At 35.3% G+C, this 20,131-nt stretch overlaps 1 protein-coding gene across 1 annotated transcript in view; it reads right to left on the bottom strand.

The window, feature by feature from the left end:
* Positions 1-20,131, bottom strand: part of LOC149776694 (ankyrin and armadillo repeat-containing protein-like) — a 131,545-nt gene that overhangs the window by 89,635 nt on the left and 21,779 nt on the right. Inside the window, exons 4-8 of the mRNA XM_089941331.1 lie at positions 18,377-18,548; positions 14,490-14,673; positions 10,120-10,339; positions 9,141-9,200; positions 6,335-6,394 (exon numbers count right to left, since the gene is read on the bottom strand). Coding sequence (XP_089797457.1) covers positions 6,335-6,394; positions 9,141-9,200; positions 10,120-10,339; positions 14,490-14,673; positions 18,377-18,548 — 696 coding nt within the window. The remainder of the gene's footprint in view (positions 1-6,334; positions 6,395-9,140; positions 9,201-10,119; positions 10,340-14,489; positions 14,674-18,376; positions 18,549-20,131) is intronic.

The following is a 20,131-nucleotide window of genomic DNA, read 5'->3' as shown; positions in this document are numbered from 1 at the left end:
TTATTTCTCATTTCAGGCTATTTATGATGTGGCTTCCCATCATTTCATATCATATTTTGTGTTGTTATGCATGATATGACAGTATTTTTTAGAACATCCCTTAATATAATGTTCCCTCACATATAATGTAGGTAACTTTTTGGTTCCCATGAATAGAGTTATACTGAAGGAGTACTGTACCATATTAAAACTCATGTAATGTATATTAAACTGCAAACAACATTGTCCATGGTCTGACATCGTATAATATACCAGCAAATCAAGGTCTGCAGACTTCACCGTTATCTACAGTACTCCACCACAATAAGGCACTTTAGTATAACACTCCATTTTATATGGCACTTCAGTATAACACTACATTTTATAAGATACTTCAATATAACACTACATTTTATAAGATACTTCAGTATAACACTCCATTTTATAAAGCAGATATGATCATGGATCCAACTTTACTCTTCAACAGTAATATTATGTGTAAAATACCTCAATATAAAGCATTCTGATGCATAAGGCAGCCCAGCTGTGTGACTTTCCTGAACATCATTATGTGAGACAGCATCATAGTTGTATGACTCCTATGAACATCACTATGTGAGATAGTATCATAGTTGTATCACTCCCATCAACATCATTATGTGAGACAGCATCATAGTTGTATGACTCCTATGAACATCATTATGTGAGACAGCATCATATATTTATAACTCCTATAAACATCATTATGTCAGACAGCATCACAGTTATATGAATCCTATGAACATCACTATGTGAGACAGCATCACAGTTGTATGACTCCTATGAACATCACTATGTGAGACAGTATCATAGTTTTATTGTGTGTAAAACAGATACCATGTTGTACTTTTATTAGCCAACACCTTGTATCACTGAAAAATATTTAAAATAATAATATGTTTTGTATCTTTAATTGTATTGTGTGATTGACCTTTGTCCATAATTAAAGGTTGGATTTTGGCCTACCTGGCTAATGTCTTTTTTTTTCCAAACAACATATGACATAGTTAATTTTTGCTTATGCCTGTACAATATATTTGAACTATTATTTCATGGTAAACATGTTTACTTGGATTTGAGTTTAAGACATTGATTTTAACCTTGGGAATTCCTGGTCTACCCAGTATTTGACATGTTCTTTACTAAAGTTTTAGTGACAGACCTGACCATGTTTACAATTTAGAATGTTCTAGAAATGACGTTTTGACCCTCATCCTGGTCCTTGTGTTGTGTCTTAGGCTTTTATAATAAAGTTGTTTACATAAGAACTGTTCATTCCTATCTTAACATTTGAAGTGGAATCAGTATTTTGTTTGTGTTCAGTTTTAAATTTGTAATTAAAAAGTGCTCATTAACACTTTTTCAAACTAAGTCACTATTTTGGGATTATCGTAAATTGATTTAGAGATATTTTGAATAATACCATGATACATCAAGACAGTTAGCACTTCAACACTATTCAAAGCTACAGGTACATCAGCACATTCATGGTTGTAGTTCATTTTAGAACACCACTGGAATTCATGTGGAATACTCTATATTTCTGGACTTGTTACAAACTTTTAGTACCATTTGGGATTTAATTCACAATTCTGTAAGTTCCTTCTAAATTTTCACTTTGTATTCAAGGGAAATAAATTATTTGTTGAATTTTACTAAACTTGCTTGTTTTCACTCTTTCTTGTTACTTAGTTTAAAACCAGAGTTGTAATAAGCCTAATACCAGTAATACCCAAAATGCATTGCAGACAATTGTTAAACATTACTAAACCAACTGCAATGGAATTTCCACATGTGCTATCATGTGCTACATACTCAACTGTGCTGAACTAAGTATCTGCCCCTACAGTAACCAGCACATTTTAGCACCAAAGCAAAAATACACAACGAGATAATATGACAAGATGCCCAAGTGGGCCTTAGATCACTCAACTGGCTGGAAACTGCCTAATGGCCAAATGCTAGAGCATTGCCAAGAAATCTGGCTAAATAGGAAGCTTCATGTAGGATTTTTTTATATGATGCTCTATGCATATATTCAGAAAAATTTGCTTCAAGGTTTGTCTTTATTTTGTCTCCTCATCCATACTGGATGGCACATCAACATCATCTACACAAGACTGAAAGGTCATGGTGCTAGGACACTTTCTGTCAAATATGGTCAAATTCTGTTGAACAGTTTATTATTAAAAGTCATTTAAAATGTTTTTTTATTCCCATTTCTCATAATGACACCCAAACAGAATGGTAATCAAGATAACTCAAACAAGTTTTGTTTGTATTTGTAGTAACAGTAACCATAATTAATGGCCAATCAGTATCACATGTACAAATTTAAAAGTCCTTCATGCCAGGATGGTGTCTAATTTAATCCAATTCTGCACTTCAGGTTTTGACAAGTCAATTAAAGTGTTTCTGTTTTTATTACTAACGGTGGCAATATATAATCTGCATCATTTGTACAGATATGAAGCCCTCTTTGCCTTTATGCTTTCTGTTGAACTTAAAGTTAAATTCTATTGAGTGATTCCAAAGAAACTGATTAAATTTTTTTACAATGTTGTAACATTGGCCTTGTCTGACAGCATCAAACATTTGGACAAACTTGAAAGCCCTTTTTACCTGGATGCCTATTGTCATTTGTACAAACCTGAAAGCCCTTTTTATCTGGATGCCTAATGTCATTAGTACAAACCTGAAAGCCCTTTTTACCTGGATGCCTAATGTTATTTGTATAAACTTTAAAGCTCTTTTTACCTGGATGCCTAATGTCATTTGTATAAACTTGAAAGCTTTTTTTTACCTGGATGCCTAATGTCATTTGTTTAACTTGAAAGCCCTTATTACCTGGATGCCTAATGTCATTTGTATAAACTTGAATCCCTTGTATACCTGGATGTCTAATGTCAAATTTGGTCAATTTCTGCTGAGTGATTTTTGAGTAATGGTGGTTATATTTGACAGCACATCAACATCAATTCCACAAATTTGAAAGCCCTTTATTTTATGATACCCTGCTTTAGATTTGTTCAAATTCTCTTTAGGAGTTTTTCAGAGAAAGAAAAAAACGTCATTTAAAGGTTACTCCATTTAACAGAATGCTGACCATATTTGATGGCAGGCTGGCATCATTTGTAATGGAAAACTAAAATCCTTGTGCCAGGATGCTTTCTACTAAATATGGTCAAAACAGAAATTCAGATAGCATTTGTTGATTAATCATCTTATGCATGATGAATGTAGGGCTAAGCCCCAATACAAATTTGACCAACCTTAATAATCTATTTAGTCCTCCATTTATCACTTACTATTTAGAATGAAGCTATTTATTTTCTCAAGCGGGCATGACTGAGCTGATTTTAATTTAAGTTTTTGGTGTTAAATTGGCATGAAAGAAAGACTGGTTTCCAGGACTTGTTTCAAAACATGATTTCAACTGTAAATCTATTTGTCTTTCATCCCAGTGCAAATTTAAGAATAAAATTTCTGCTGAAAAATCCAAATTCTTCCAGACAGGGAATTTTAAAGACTTTTAAATAAATACCCAGCAGTTATCAACGGCTACCCGGTAATTCCTCGATTGTTGATAATATTTATGTCTTACTGACTCATCCTGTATTTATTCAATTCCATAATACATTGCACATTTAAAATGGTCAGAAACTTAAGACTTTAGAAAGCAATCAAAATCAAGATTGATCATAAAACACACCTCAGACAGCTTCATGCAACGATATGTTATATGTCATGCATCAATACACTATATATCATGCATCACTAAATCATACAACTGATTATATACTGCAATATTTTCATGATACAGTTATATGGACAGACACCATGCATTACACTAAAATTAATTCAGACCTAAGGCTGTCACACTCTATATATATATGAAAACCAATGCAAACTTTATCAAGCATGCATTATTCTTGTCACAAAAAGCCATGTCATTACAGATGTTGTTTAAAAACAGACAAGTATAAGTAATCATAATACAACATAGTGTACTTACAATGGGATTTTAATGATCTGATTAAAAACTAAAAATACAAATTTGTAGATGCCGTTTACAATTCCATGCTGTTAACTTAGGCAAGGTGGCATGCCAGTTGATCAAGAGGCATGCAGTGAAAATATGGATGGATTCCCAAAAGCATCATGGGCTATGTAATTCTATTTCTAATGAAGATATGATCTTCTCTGAAAATGTGATATATCCAGCATGTTAATTAAATTCAATTCAATTTTAATCAAAACCTAAAACCTATAAAAAAAACAGAAACATATTTTGTCTTGTAATTACCAGCTACATTTTAGCAACTTTTGTTACTCTGTAACAGTTTTGACTATGCATCAAGCCAGTATGCTGTCAAATAAATTAGTCACTTTTAAGCAAAGTGTGTGTGTGTGTCTTTGTTTGTGTGTGTGTACTGAAAACTAACAAAATCAATCTAACAACATACTAGTTTCTTACAAACAATCCGCTTACAGAAAAGGAGTCAACAAAACTGTCTTCTGAATACCTGTGGAAATTTGAGCTAAGTTGGAATCACATGTAGTTATGTACATTCTTGTCTCATCTTCCACTCAACTTGTATTAGAGGCCACATCTGGTCATGAGACTAATGTGACTTTGGATGACAGATATCAAACTTGTATTGGAGGCCACATCTGGTCATGAGACTAATGTGACTTCATATGACAGATATCAAACTTGTATTGGAGGCCACATCTGGTCATGAGACTAATGTGACTTTGGATGACAGATATCAAACTTGTATTGGAGGCCACATCTGGTCATGAGACTAATGTATTGGAGACCACATATGGATATGTGACTACTTCTGACAGATCAGTCGATTTTGTACTAAAGGCCATGAGGCTAATCTGACTTCTCAAACTTGTATTGGAGGCCACATATGGATACAAGGCTGATGTGACCTCTTCTGATAGATCTGTCAAACTTGTACTGGAGGTTACACATGGATGTAACGCTGATGTGACTCCTTCTGACAGATCAGTCAGACTTGTATTGGAGGCCACATATGGATATAACTATAATGTAACTATGTCTGACAGAACTAGTCAAACTTGTACTTGAGGCCATATGGATATAAGGCTAGTGTGATCTCTACTGACAGATCAAATTCAAACTTGTACTTGAGGCCATATGGATATAAGGCTAATGTGACCTCTTCTGACAGAACACAATCAAACTTGTACTGCAGGCTACATACAGATATAAGGCTGATGTGACCTCTTCTGACAGATCAGTTAACTTGTATTGAAGGCCACATTTGGATTTAAGTCTAATTTGACTTCTTCTGATGGATCACAGAATTGTACTGAAGGCCAAATATGGTCACGAGGCTATATGTGACCTCTTCTGACAGATGATTCAAACCTGTACTGGAGGCCACATTTGGATATAAGTATTCATGTTACTACTTCTGACAGACCAGTCAAACCTCTACTGGAGGCCATATCTGGATATAAGTATAATGTAACTACATGTACTTATGACAGATCACAGTCAAACCTGTACTGGAGGCCACATATGGTCACCAGGCTGGTGTGACTTCTGATGACAGATCACAGTCAAACTTGTACTGGTGGCCACATATGGTCACCAGGCTGGTGTGACTTCTGATGACAGATCACAGTCAAACTTGTACTGGTGGCCACATATGGTCACCAGGCTGGTGTGACTTCTGATGACAGATCACAGTCAAACTTGTACTGGTGGCCACATATGGTCACCAGGCTGGTGTGACTTCTGATGACAGATCACAGTCAAACTTGTACTGGTGGCCACATCTGAACACATGGCATATGTGACTTCTGGTGACAGATCACAAAAGCTGCTCACTGGAACTTTCATATTTTCATTATAATTTGTTTTTAACATAACTATCCTTATAAAATTTTATTAATTTTGATTTGTGATGATAACCCGTCACGAATATTTGAGTACATAATTTAAATGACACTGTCAAAAAATGGGGACAGAGTTGACAGACTGTAGCAATCAAGAGACAATATAATCTCCTTTAAGCAACATTATCTGTCATAAATGTCCTGACATTTTTTGATACTTTAAATCTACAAAATTCACATGTACACTTACATTTTCAAAGGCAGTGTTATTTTCACTGAAAACATGTATGAGAGATAAACAACTGATATTAAATTTTATACCGCTGTAAAAAGGGATGGGTGCAGCAATCTCACTTTACATAGCCCATCTGCATTTAGCATGAAACATGGTTGTTATGAAACATAGTGGCTGTTATTTCTAAATTTTGTAAAATACCTTCTCCCGTTCTAGGTGTGGTTTCACCAGATTCACTCTGGGTTTCATGTTCACTTGAATCTAACCATAAAAACATATTTTTAACATGGAAAGTAGCAATAAAAAAAGACATGCTATATAAAAAGTTATTCCACTTTCAATCAACCTTCCAAATTTGTCAATGGCAAGAAAAATACTGAAACTTCTGTCTTAAAATGTCTGCATGAAGCCTACCTCAATACAACAGACAACCATCCACAAATGGAATGGCTTGTTAGTCATCCTGCATATTCCAGTTTATGCAATCTGTGGCATAATTCCAGTTTATGCAATCTGTGGCATAATTCCAGTTTATGCAATCTGTGGCATAATTCCAGTTTATGCAGTCTGTGGCATATATATTGGGTGCATAATTTAGATACACCATACATACATTTTTGCAAGGTTAATATAATGAAATGACAGCTAACTGAATCCAAATTAAACTTCTAAATTCAGTGTGTTGTTTGAAGAAATTTTACTTTTTTTCTTTTACTGGGTTGTTCTTGGTGTTACAGTACTGACATGTTGGTGCCACCATTTTTGGAAACTGCACTTCCACCATCAGATTTTGTATTACGTGTATGGGACCTACATCTGTTTCTCAGTCAGTTTATCAGTACTGCCCACATTTCCAAAAATGGAAGGCTTCAGAAAAGAATGAAAAAAAAACTGTTAGGTAAAACTGCCTGCTAATCACACATCCTCAACTGTCTGTCACTTATGAAGCATGGCTTCAATCAACTTACATGTTAACTATTTTCAATTGGTCATCTGTGCTTTCATTACATATAAATGTGTGGTCTTTTATGCCATACTGAAACACAGTCTGATGACAAATCAATGGATTGTTGCCATTCAAATGTTAATTTTGAAGAGCATGCACGTGTGATTTTACAATGTAAACCAATTTAAGAATAGTTTCACTCTTTTTAAATCATAGGTTTTAAATATTTTTGGGCAGCAACCCAGATTAGGTTCATGGTGTCATCCTTGCCACCAATTAAATGCTAACAAACCAGTCGGGTAGGAAATTTCAAATTGTTACAGTTGATCTCAATAACAAATTGAAAACAGCATGGTGACCCAGTTTTTGTTCCTGTTCCATGGTTGTACCACTGTCTTAACTATTCAAACTCAAGATTCTCAATACATTTCTGAGTTTGTGATTTTTTTCCTACTATCACATAATTGAATATGGGCGCATTTTTACATGTGTGTACCAATGTATTTTCAATCTTGGTATGTAAAAGGCTTACTCATGTATGTCCTGTATACTTTTTGTGTAATCATCAGGATCAGGACAATGATTACTGTACATGACAGAAAAGGACACTAGTGGACAGATCCAAGCAAGTGCCCCATCAGTGATTACAGTACATAACAGAAAAGGACACCAATGGATAGGTCCAAACAAGTGTGCCATCAGTGATTACAGTACATGACAGAAAAGGTCACCAATGGACAGGTCCAAGCAAGTGCCCCATCAGTGATTACAGTACATAACAGAAAAGGACACGAATGGACAGGTCCAAACAAGTGTGCCATCAGTGATTACAGTACAGGACAGAAAAACACACTAATGGACAGGTCCAGGCAAGTACCCTTTTTGGATATGACACCTGAAGCATGATAAATCTATTCCTTATGATTGGTGCTAATTTTAACTTGAAAGTTGTAGTAAGAATGCACCACAATTAAAAACAATGATCAAGTCCTTTACAAGCTGATAACCAAAACAAATTTATATTTTAGATACAGCAAAAACCCACATCTTGGTTTACAATGACAGGAAAGAAAATACATACACAATGTACAATTTTATGCAAGTGACTTCTGTAAATTTGTTGAAAAACAACTCTCCTTAAAATACAAAACAACAAAGAAACAAAAAAAAACAGAATAATACTAAATACTATTGTTAAATGGATATAAATGATAAGACATATGTGTAGTATTAGTAGTTAATATATATATATATATATATATATATATATATATATATATATATATATATATATATATATATATATATATATATATATATATATATATATGCATGCAATTGATCAAAAGAAATCTACAGTCCAGGGCCGAAAGTCTTGGCTAAAATATGCATCCTACAGCTTTCATTGCATCTTATGTACTGTGCTGTACTAATTACAATACTAATTCATTATTCATGTCATATTGTTATTATATAGTTTTCCATGCCTTCAAACCAAACTAACTGTGCTATATTACAATTTGATGCTGATCATCATTTTCTCATTTGAAGGCATGTATAATAATTTGTTTTTCTCTACAAATCTCTATAATTAGCCCCTAGAGCAGGTCAAAATGGTTACCATTTCCATTTTGCTTTATCATCCACTCAATTAAAGATATACACAGAAAAAAGTAGCAGCTTCTTTAAACTGTCTGATATACTATGTAAAAAGGAAAAACCAAATGTTCCCATTATTCCCAACTGACTATGGCGTGCAATGGACCTAAACTTCTTCGATGACTGGATACATTTTATATGCAATACAAATGGAGTACTGCTTTTGTAAATTTTCAGGCAAATTTAAAATCACAGCATAAAGGATTCGTCACATTTTGGACAAGACTTTTGGCCTCTATCCATAGAAATGAAATCCTGTAGGAAAGGTCTGGAAGCTAAGTGAGATAGAGTAAAAGGCCAGCTCTCAGAAAAACTAAAGCTAGAGGTGATCCCACACTCCCTTCAAACAAGAAGCATGGACAAGTGGAGATAAGATGTGGCTGAAAATTTAAAATGATTTACATAATTCTAAAAGAAAGTTTTTCATTGCTTCTCCACCTCCAGCTGCACCCCCATCTTCCTCTGTTGGAATGGAAATAAATACCCATGATGGAATAATCATACAAATAAAAAGGTTAAGTAATGGGAAAATTGTGATTATGATGGAAAACTTATGGAAAATACATATCTAGCTGGACAATGATAATCATTCTGTCTTCAATCACAGGCAATGTATTCATCTTCTGAATAAATTAAACAAAAATTAAAGAATCATAGAAGCGTTGTGCTGTGTTTTAACTCGATTATTTTTCTTCTAAGTAGAACTAAATCTAAATCTAAAAACCTAAATGACCATATACTACTTAATTCTCAACATAATAGATAATACAATATAATTACTACATAATAAAATCAACTTAATAGATAATACAATATAATTACTACATAATAAAATCAACTTAATAGATAAGACAGCGTAACTACAACAGAGTACAAATCAATCTAATATATATGACAACATAAAAACAACAGAGTATAATTATAACTAGAACAAACAATAGGCCAAGCCGAATATAAATTGAACTAAAATTAATTTTTTCTAACACAAAGTACAATAATATGGAGCTCAATAAACATTTGCCTTTATATAAGGATGTAACTCTTGCTCCAAAAACATTAACTTGCAAAGCTTACCTCCCTTACAATATTCTAGTCTAACATTCAGGGGAACCTTGGGATCTTAACTAAAAGGCATGAAGAGAAAACCTTTGTTTCATCATCATCATCATCATCATCATCATCATCATCATCAACCTGCCTTTGCTACATGTGGAGCTGCACTTTATAAGTATTTAGATTACTGTATTAAATATTCTCCGATGCATCAATCAGTAAAAACATTTACTCCTTAAGCATTATTTGTGTGAGTGTGAAGTAAAAGGAAGGAGTTTTGGATATGGTAAAGTTTTACCCAAGATATTAAAATTTCGACCCTATTTACCTGTGGCTGCAATATTGTTCCTGCGGACATTGACATCCATTGACTGCATCAAGAGAAAGGTGATAATCTGTGGCCTGTTATTCATGGCTGCATAATGAAGCAGAGACATACCATGTTCATCCTGTTTTCCAAGACGATTTGCCTGCATCTTACGGCACAGGGTTTGGAAAATTGCCACCAAACCTCGATGTGCTGCTGGTATCAGTGCATTAGCTGGAGTCTGAAATGAATGAGTGCATGAAGTTGACTGGTGTTTACTTTCATATACTGCTATGAAGGTGACTGGTGTTTACTTTCATAAACTGGTATGCAGTTGATTGGTGTTTATATTCATATGCTGCTACAAAGTTGATTGATGTTTACTTTCATATACTACTATGAAGTTTATTGGTGTTTACTTTCATATACTGGTATGCAGTTGATTGGTGTTTATATTCATATGCTGCTACAAAGTTGATTGATGTTTACTTTCATATACTACTATGAAGTTTATTGGTGTTTACTTTCATATACTGCTATGAAGTTTACTAGTATTCACTTTCATCTACTGCTACAAAGTTGACTGGTGTTTACTTTCACATACTGCTAAAAGGTTGAATGGTGTTTACTTTCATATACTGCTATGAAGTTGACTGGTGTTTACTTTCATATACTGCTACAAAGTTGATTGGTGTACATTCATATACTGCTACAAAGTTGACTTGTGTTTACTTTCATATACTGCTACACGTTCATTGGTGCTTACTTTCATATACTGCTATGAAGGTGACTGGTGTTTACTTTCATATACTGGTATGCAGTTGATTGGTGTTTATATTCATATGCTGCTACAAAGTTGATTGATGTTTACTTTCATATACTACTATGAAGTTTATTGGTGTTTACTTTCATATACTGCTATGAAGTTTACTAGTATTCACTTTCATCTACTGCTACAAAGTTGACTGGTGTTTACTTTCACATACTGCTAAAAGGTTGAATGGTGTTTACATTCATATACTACTATGAAGATGACTGGTGTTTACTTTCATATACTGCTACAAAGTTGATTGGTGTACATTCATATACTGCTACAAAGTTGACTTGTGTTTACTTTCATATACTGCTACACGTTCATTGGTGTTTACTTTCATATACTGCTATGAAGTTTACTAGTGTTTACTTTCATCTACTGCTACAAAGTTGACTGGATTTTACTTTCATACACTGCAACAATGTTTATTGGTGTTTACAATCATACACTGCTACAAAGTTTATTGGTGTTTACATTCATATACTGCTACAAAGTTGACTGGTGTTTACATTCATATACTGCTACAATGTTGATTGGTGTTTACATTCATACACTGCAAAAAGTTCACTGGTGTTTACTTTCATATACTACTATGAAGTTGATTGGCATTTACTTTCATATACTGCTACAAAGTTGACTCGTGTTTACTTTCATATACTAAGAGTCGACTGGTGTTTACTTTCATATACTGCTACAAGTTCATTGGTGTTTACTTTCATATACTGCTATGAAGTTTACTAATGTTTACTTTCATCTACTGCTACAAAGTTGACTGGTTTTTACTTTCATACACTGCTACAAAGTTTATTGGTGTTTACATTCATACACTGCTACAAAGTTTATTGGTGTTTACTTTCATAAACTACTATGAAGTTGATTGGCATTTACTTTCATATACTGCTACAAGGCTTACTGATGTTTAATTTCATCTACTGCTGCAAAGCTGATTGGTATTTACTTTCATATACTGCTAAAAAATTAACTGTTGTTTACTTTCATATACTACTATGAAGTTTCATTGGTGCCTAATTTCATATACTGCTATGAAGTTTACTGGTGTTTACTTTCATCTACTGCTATGAAGTTGATTGGTGTTTACTTTCATATACTACTATGAAGTTTCATTGGTGCTTAATTTCATATACTGCTATGAAGTTTACTGGTGTTTACTTTCATCTACTGATATGAAGTTGATTGGTGTTTACTTTCATAAACTGACGTTTTAAAATGAAAATTCATCAGAGAGCTGTTACTGCCTTTTGTGACTCTAGCCATTGCTAGCACCAGCAAAGATACGGACAGATGTACACTTAAATAATAGGTAGACTAGTCAATTCTTCCCCAACAATAAAATGCATCCTGTGGGTGCACACAGTCAATATTTTGGGGACACATACAAAAATTTGCAGGAAATGCACAATGCAGCACTGAATGCCATTTAGTAATATTAGTTCTCAATTAGTATCATGCATTTCTGAAAAGTGCCATGATACTGATAAACAGTAGAAGGAAATATGTTACAATTTAGTGATGTGGTCCAATGCATAACTGGTACAAATACTGATATAATACGCTTATCATTTTTTTAAAGTCACTGTTTGTACAAAGTTAATGATTCAAACAATCCAGAGTGAATACAAAATACATAAGTTAATGTACATTTTCTTGTACTACTCTTACCTGAATAGTTATTCCCAAATAAGTTTCATTACATTAAACAAAATGGGGAAAAAGTTATCCCCAAGTAAGGGTTGTTGCATACAAAATATCAGGGAAAAGTTATCCCCGAAGAGTCATTACATAAAAATATGGGGAAAAAGTTATCCCCACATAAGGGCCATTACATAAAAATATGGGGAAAAACTTATCCCCAAGTAAGGGCCATTACATAAAAATAAGGGGAAAAACTTATCCCTACATAATTGCCATTACATAAAAATATGGGGAAAAACTTACCCCCAAGTAAGGGCCATTACATAAAAATAAGGGGAAAAGGTTCAGTACCATTACTTGTCCATTCAAAAATAATTAGATAAGTACTTAAAAATGTATAAAATTTGCAAAAGTTGAAGAAGGACTCTTATCAAACACAAATAGAAAAGGGTATATTGATGCATGAACTTTTCAGCAATGACAAATCACTACTATCTCCATAACAGAAACCCTGTGTGGCCAATTTAATGCAGGTCATATATTTCCAAGGAATATTTGTTGAATTTACGATTCTCTTTCATAGAAATGTTACTGCAGTTATTAAAACTTTTTTAAAATAAACACAAATGATGTCATAATGAAATGACCAAAGCATTTCAAACAGTGTAGTATGTTAACTGGATTACCTTAATCAAGTAATCTGGTATCAAGATTCAACATTTGAAGCACAATCTAGTCTGGTACAAAGATTCAGCATTTGAGGCACATTATGGTCTGGTTTCAAGATTTAATATTTGAGGCACAATCTAGTCTGGTACAAAGATTTAGCAACTGAAGTACAATCTTGTCTGGTTCAAGACTTAATATTTGAGGCACAATCTAGTCTGACACAAAGACTCAGCATTTGAGGCACATTCTGGACTGGTTTCAAGACTTGATATTTGAGACACATTCTAGTCTGGAACAAAGACTCAGCATTTGAGGCACATTCTGGTCTGGTTTCAAGATGATATCTGAGGCACATTCTAGTCTGTCACAAAGACTCAGCATTTGAGGCACATTCTACCGTGTTACCATTCTTGCTATTTAACTCAGTCTCATTCTGTACATTTCTATTTGTATTCATCAGCCCTTTTGAACAAATGTTTTTCTTCTTCAGATTCACCTCAGTCAGTGTAACAATCTGCCACTGTTGTCACTTTATACTTAAAAAATGTGACAAACCTCAAAGTACCAGAATATCTTACCACAATGAAAATAAGACATGCATGTACACAGCTTCTTATCCCTCATAATGATATGGACTACATGAACATCACTGATTGAATTTATCCTAGTTCTTGGATCATCTATAAATATGTCTCACATTGATAAGATTAGCTCCTAGTCTGGAGCTATGATGTAACCAGGTTACATGGTCATCTCTAAGCAAGGTCCACATTGATCTTATTAGATCCCAATCAGGAGTTACAAAGTGACCAGGTTATATGGTCACCTATAAATGATGTGACCAGGTTATATCTGAATTTGCATTATAAAGAAGCACCATTATAGCAGGGTTCCCCTAGAGTGCCCAATCCTTTTTGCTGACACATACATCAGCAACGCATCTTAAATCAGATACAGAAAGCGAGTCTTCAGCATTGTGACAAACCTAATGGCTGCCCACATGCTCTATCATACTCTGTCAATGAACAAATGTTCTATCTGTAACTAAATAATTTAGAGGAATAATTTCCATAGAATTTAAACATTTCCCAAGTTCTAAATAAAAGTGCAAATTGTATGGGAACAAAATGTGTGAGATATAGTACAACTTAAAATGTTGTCTAAAAGTTAGCACATTACTACCAAATTTACAGCATTATGGGATAATGGAATGAAATCCACTCTCATGAGTATGGGCTAAACTGTCCCAGCATACCCGATATTTCAGGGCCTTTTTGTGACCATAGTATTTCTTGAACTGCTCCTGAAGGTGTTGATCATTGATAGGAAGCTTCTTGGGCCTCAGCTTTTGGATCTCGCTCTTGTACACCCTAACCCACAGTGGTTTCTGAGGAACCTGTGGGTAAAACCTCTCAAACTCCAGCATCACCATGTAGTAACTGAAAAAACAATTTAAAGTTGACACTGTAAATTCATACATTTTATTTCTTCCAGAAATATATGCTGTATATAATGACTTATAATTCAGGACAAATCGCAAACAACACAGATCCTGATCTGCCATTGCAAAAGGTTCCAGCAAATCAGGGTCTATGCTATTTGTTCTACTGATCAGTCCAAACAAACTGCATAGACCCAGATCTACAGTATATAAAATAATGAAATACAATAAAGAACATACACATGTATATACATAAAGGAGATTTCAACTCTTTCTCACTTTTCTGCCATTGAGAGTTTAAATCAAGGAGCCTACCATGGTAATCAGGGAGATAAAATGTTACTACTATATGGAAAGTTTGTAAAATGTATTTGGGTGGGTGGGAACTAATTTTAATGATGTAATAATTACCTGTTGCTATTGCATAGCTGTCACTTTTCCTGGTAGAAAATACCCTGCTTTGGGGTCATGTCCTGGAATGGTCCACCAGCTGGACAATATGATCTTTGGACCACAATCACTGGAGCAAAACTGTGGCTGTCTCAATCAATTAAGCAGTGGAGTTCTTCCTTGTTAATTACTAGAAGGATGATACTGCACTCACAGAAGGATAGCTAGGCTTGACCTGTTTCCCACTGCACTAATCCCCAACAATTATCCACTTGGCATCATAGACTTTAGAAAAAGATTGACTCCTGGACTGAATGATGAACTTGTCAACTTGTTCAAACACTGGTCCAGGCAGAAAGATCATTTGAGATGAGGAAAGTGAAAAGGTGCAGAATTTGCAGATTGTTGTGAGGAAGTGAGCCCCAGTAACACAACAGAAGTTCTGTACTCTGGGGTCATGTCCTGGAACGGTCCACCAGCCAGACTAACAGAACAATCCCACTTCAGGTTGAAAGCAACCACTGTCCAAGTCCTCTGGATGGGGACTGGGGAAACAAGAATGGGGAGAATGGGGAGCTCTTTGTTTTGCCTTCAAACAAGTCCAACAATGGAGTCCCCCAAGCTTGGAACAGGGAATCAGCAGTGGAATGATGTCATTACCATTCTGTGAGGACTACTAGTATCTTCTCTTCCCATGACATACTATCCTCCAAAGAGGTCTCATTATGAGGAATGTAGCTAGTTTGGAGGGTAATCGCTTCCAAGGCAACCAGCAAGGAGGTTCCAAACTTCCCAGCAGAAAGAATGGGCTTGTGTATCTCCTTGCCTACTGAGATATGCTATCACTGATGTGTCACTGAATGAGAAATCATGCAGCCAGATCTTACTTAATTGACACGCCAATGGAAGAACATTGCCCTCATTTCGAGATTGTTGATGAGAAGGACAGATTCTTCTCAGGCATGAACCCTGAAGAATTTCAGCTATGGATGATGTCCCACTCTGAATCTGATGTGTGTATATAGAAGTGGATTTCAGGGCATGCAGCGTGAATCCACACCTACCTAGAAAAACGATAATTCAGAGGGTGCTTGTGAGGTTTCCAGTTTGCGAAAGAAGAAACTTGAGAGGGAGCAAGTCTGTTGTGGAATACAGGGTCCCCAGCAGAGAGAGAGAAAATGAAGAGAAAACAAAATGTTCATTGCTATCAGCACCTCCAATTGTATCAGGATATAGCCTGCTCTGTCTGTCCTGTATTTGAGGAAATTCATCTCCACATAGGTGAAATATCCTGAGGGAGTAAGCTCCTATTTCTCTAATTTGGTCGTTGTTGTTGTTGTGGGGTTTAACGCCATTTTTCAGCACACGATAGGCTAGACATGGCGGCCAGTATTAATGGTGGAGGAAGAACTCGGGAAAACCCTGGAAAGAACCACCGACCCATGAGAAGCTACTGGCAAGCTTTCTCTCATACCAACATTGGTCGAATCTAAGACTCGACCCACACAGACAGAGGTGAGATGGCAGTGATCCATAACGGACAACGCTTTAGACCACTTGGGGCCCCCTCTAAGTTGGTAAGAAGATATAGTCTGATCACTATGGACCCACACCATATCTACTCTGTGGGACTCTGGCTCTCCATTGTAGATTTACCCATCACTGAAAAAGTGGGATTTGGATACCTGGTGACCTTGCGGGTGAAAGACCTCTCTACTGCACCCTTCTGAGAAATGGAGTGCACTTTTCCGTTATTCACACCAGACTCAACTTGTTGAAGAACATAGTGGATCTAACATTAATGGAACAGAAAAGACCCATCTATTTACCATTATGCCAGACCAAGCCTCTGAAAAGAGGTCTGGCCTGGCACTTAAGGGATCCAATGGAAGAGGCCATCCACCCTAGTCCTTATGATGGGGGAAAGGCCTACAAACTCCTTCCCTGGGCTTTCTTGGGCTCAAATGCTAAAGGGGAGATCTGAAATAGGGTCAGTGCTTTGATATGAGTCCAATCAAAAGAGATTATCTGAAGACAACATCTGCTGGAGAATGATATCATTGAACTAAGAACAAAGTGACTAGATTTCACCTTGTATTCTAGTGCCAAAAACAGATAAGACTTTCTGTATGTGTAGTGATTACAGAAAAATAAACAGTATCACTAACACAGATTGATTTCCAAATCCTAAGATCAATGACTACATTGACAGGATTGAAAATGCCAACTATTTCAACAAGTCTGATGTTTTGAAAAGATTCTAGCAAATTCCAGTACAAGGAAATTTCGGTATTTGTGACTCCAGATGGACTTTACCAACACAAAGTCATGCCATTTAGTACGAAGGGTTCCCCAAGTTCTTTCCAACATTTGACGAATATGACAACATTTGGTATAGGAAACTTTGATGCTCATATCAATTCTTAAATAAAGGTCAATTGCCAAGGTCAAGTCGACAGCAATTTTGGTCAAAGTTCACCATGCATTATTTTAATGTAGATCGTGTCAAAATAGCATGATAACAGGAGTACATTCATCCTGTAGAGATCATGCACGCTCTAGTTGTTGAGAAAGTCGGAACATGTCATAATTTAAGGACTTAAATGTTCAAGAATCTTTTTAGTGACCCTGAATTTGTTGATTTCGTGCACACACAGAGACTACATAAGAAAATTAAGGAACCATATTAGGATTCTTCAGTTCGTAGGCCAGTTTTGTAAGACATAAGAGGAAATCATGATTTATTTATAATATGTTTGTTGGACTTGTAGAGTGGAAAACATTTAGTCAAAAACAGACAGAACAGTGAGGATTATGTGAGATTATTCAAGCACTTGAACATTTAAATAATTTAATCTGTTTATGTAAAACTTTCAAGCACTTTAGTGATATTCTTCTTGACAGGATTGCTCTGAAGTAAAAACTTACTGGTTTAGAACTGTGATTTTTCATTGGTACAAGCATGTTAGCATAAAGACACATTAAAACATTTATTTGGGATACTTTCGATAGTTTCCAGATTGATCTGAATTTGAAAGTACAATTTAGGATAACATTCTATGAATTCATACACTGTAAATTATTTATAAATTCTTCCGCTTTGTTTGATTTGATATTTTCGGGGGGAAAATTATATCTGAGAAACTTAAATAATTGTTAGGTTTTATCTTTTCTTGTTACATAATTAAATCACATTGATATAACACAATGATGAAAGGAATTTGATGGAAGGTATTATTTCCTGTCATTTATGACAAGACTGTCAAACACAGGTGTTCATGTCAACAGTCTGGCCTGTACATGTACTTCACCTTTTTCCACCAATGGTGGTGGTAGGAATTCTGTAGGTCTCCATCATGGCAGCATCCGGATCCAGGATTTTGTTGAGGTATGCCTTCGAGTCTGCTATAATCTCCTCATATTTCTCTTGGTACTCGCTGGGTGCCTCTTCCAACACATCTGTCTCGATATCAATCAGTATTCCTGAAAAATAAACAGGGGAATCACTGTGTGTACAAACTTAATGTAGATGATAAAATAAATGTAAATAACTGATAATAGGAAAAGGGGAACCACCATGTGTAAAAACTTACAATAGATGATAAGATAAATGTACTATAGATGATAAAAGTACAGGGACCATTGTATATACAAACTTACTATAGATTTCAAAACGAACAGGGAGGCCTCTGTATACAAACTTACTGTAGATAAGATAAATGTACAGTAGATGATAACAGGAACAAGGGAACCACTGCATACACAAACTTACTAAAGATGATAAGATCAACTATACTATAGATGATAAAAGATACAGGGACCACTGCATGTACAAACTTACTGTAGATTTCAAAAGGAACAGTGCAACACTGCATACAAATTTACTCTAGATTATAAGATAAATGTACTATGGATGATGATAGGGACAAGGGGACCACTGCTTTTACAAACTTACCATAGATGATAACATAAATGTACTATGAATGATAAAAGGAACAAGGGGACCACTGCTTGTACAAACTTACCATAGATGATATGATAAATGAACTATGGATGATGAAAGGAACAAGGGGACCACTGTTTGTACAAACTTACCCTAGATGCTAAGATAAGTGTACTATGGATGGTAAAAGGAACAAGGGAACCACTGTATGTACAAATTTACCATAGATGATAAGATAAATGTAAAGCAATGATAAAAGGAACAAGGGAACCATTGTATGTACAAACTTACCCTAGATGATAAGATAAATGTACTATGGATGATGAAAAGAACATGGTGACCACTGTATGAACAAATTTACCCTAGATGATAAGATAAATACTAGCGATGATAAAAGGAACAAGGGGACCTCTCTATGTATGAACTTACAATAGATAAGGTAAATGCACACATGCTACTGACACTGGGCCAAAGGTTCATCCTTGCCTCGAGGACTTACCTAAGACCTGGTTCACACTCAAGGATGAGGGTTAAAAAATGAAGTATGGGAATATATTTTACAAACACAAAATTCTGTTTTATTTTGTCTGCACAAGAACTGCTTTGATTACATTGATTCTTGACATTTTGGATTTCATCAAAGTAATATTCATCACAGTTCTGCCAGCAGTCCACTGTATTAACCCTCCAGTCTTATTAGGTACTGTTCTGCTAGCAGTCCACTGTATTAACCCTCCAGTCTTATTAGGTACTGTTCTGCCAGCAGTCCACTGTATTAACCCTCCAGTCTTATTAGGTACTGTTCTGCCAGCAGTCCACTGTATTAACCCTCCAGTCTTATTAGGTACTGTTCTGCCAGCAGTCCACTGTATTAACCTTCCAGTCTTATTAGGTACTGTTCTGCCAGCAGTCCACTGTATTAACCCTCCAGTCTTATTAGGTACTGTTCTGCCAGCAGTCCACTGTATTAACCCTCCAGTCTTATTAGGTACTGTTCTGCCAGCAGTCCACTGTATTAACCCTCCAGTCTTATTAGGTACTGTTAGACAAGAATTGACCACCACTGACAGCAATAACACAAGCATTTGATATCATCATCATGATCATCATAATCAATCAGAAC

Source organism: Sinohyriopsis cumingii, chromosome 18, assembly GCF_028554795.1.
Source record: "Sinohyriopsis cumingii isolate HCF-2022 chromosome 18, ASM2855479v2, whole genome shotgun sequence".
In the NCBI taxonomy this organism is placed as follows: Eukaryota; Metazoa; Mollusca; class Bivalvia; order Unionida; family Unionidae; genus Sinohyriopsis; species Sinohyriopsis cumingii.
The sequence above is the reverse complement of the archived record's forward strand: the minus strand, read 5'-3'. Positions and strand labels throughout refer to the sequence as shown.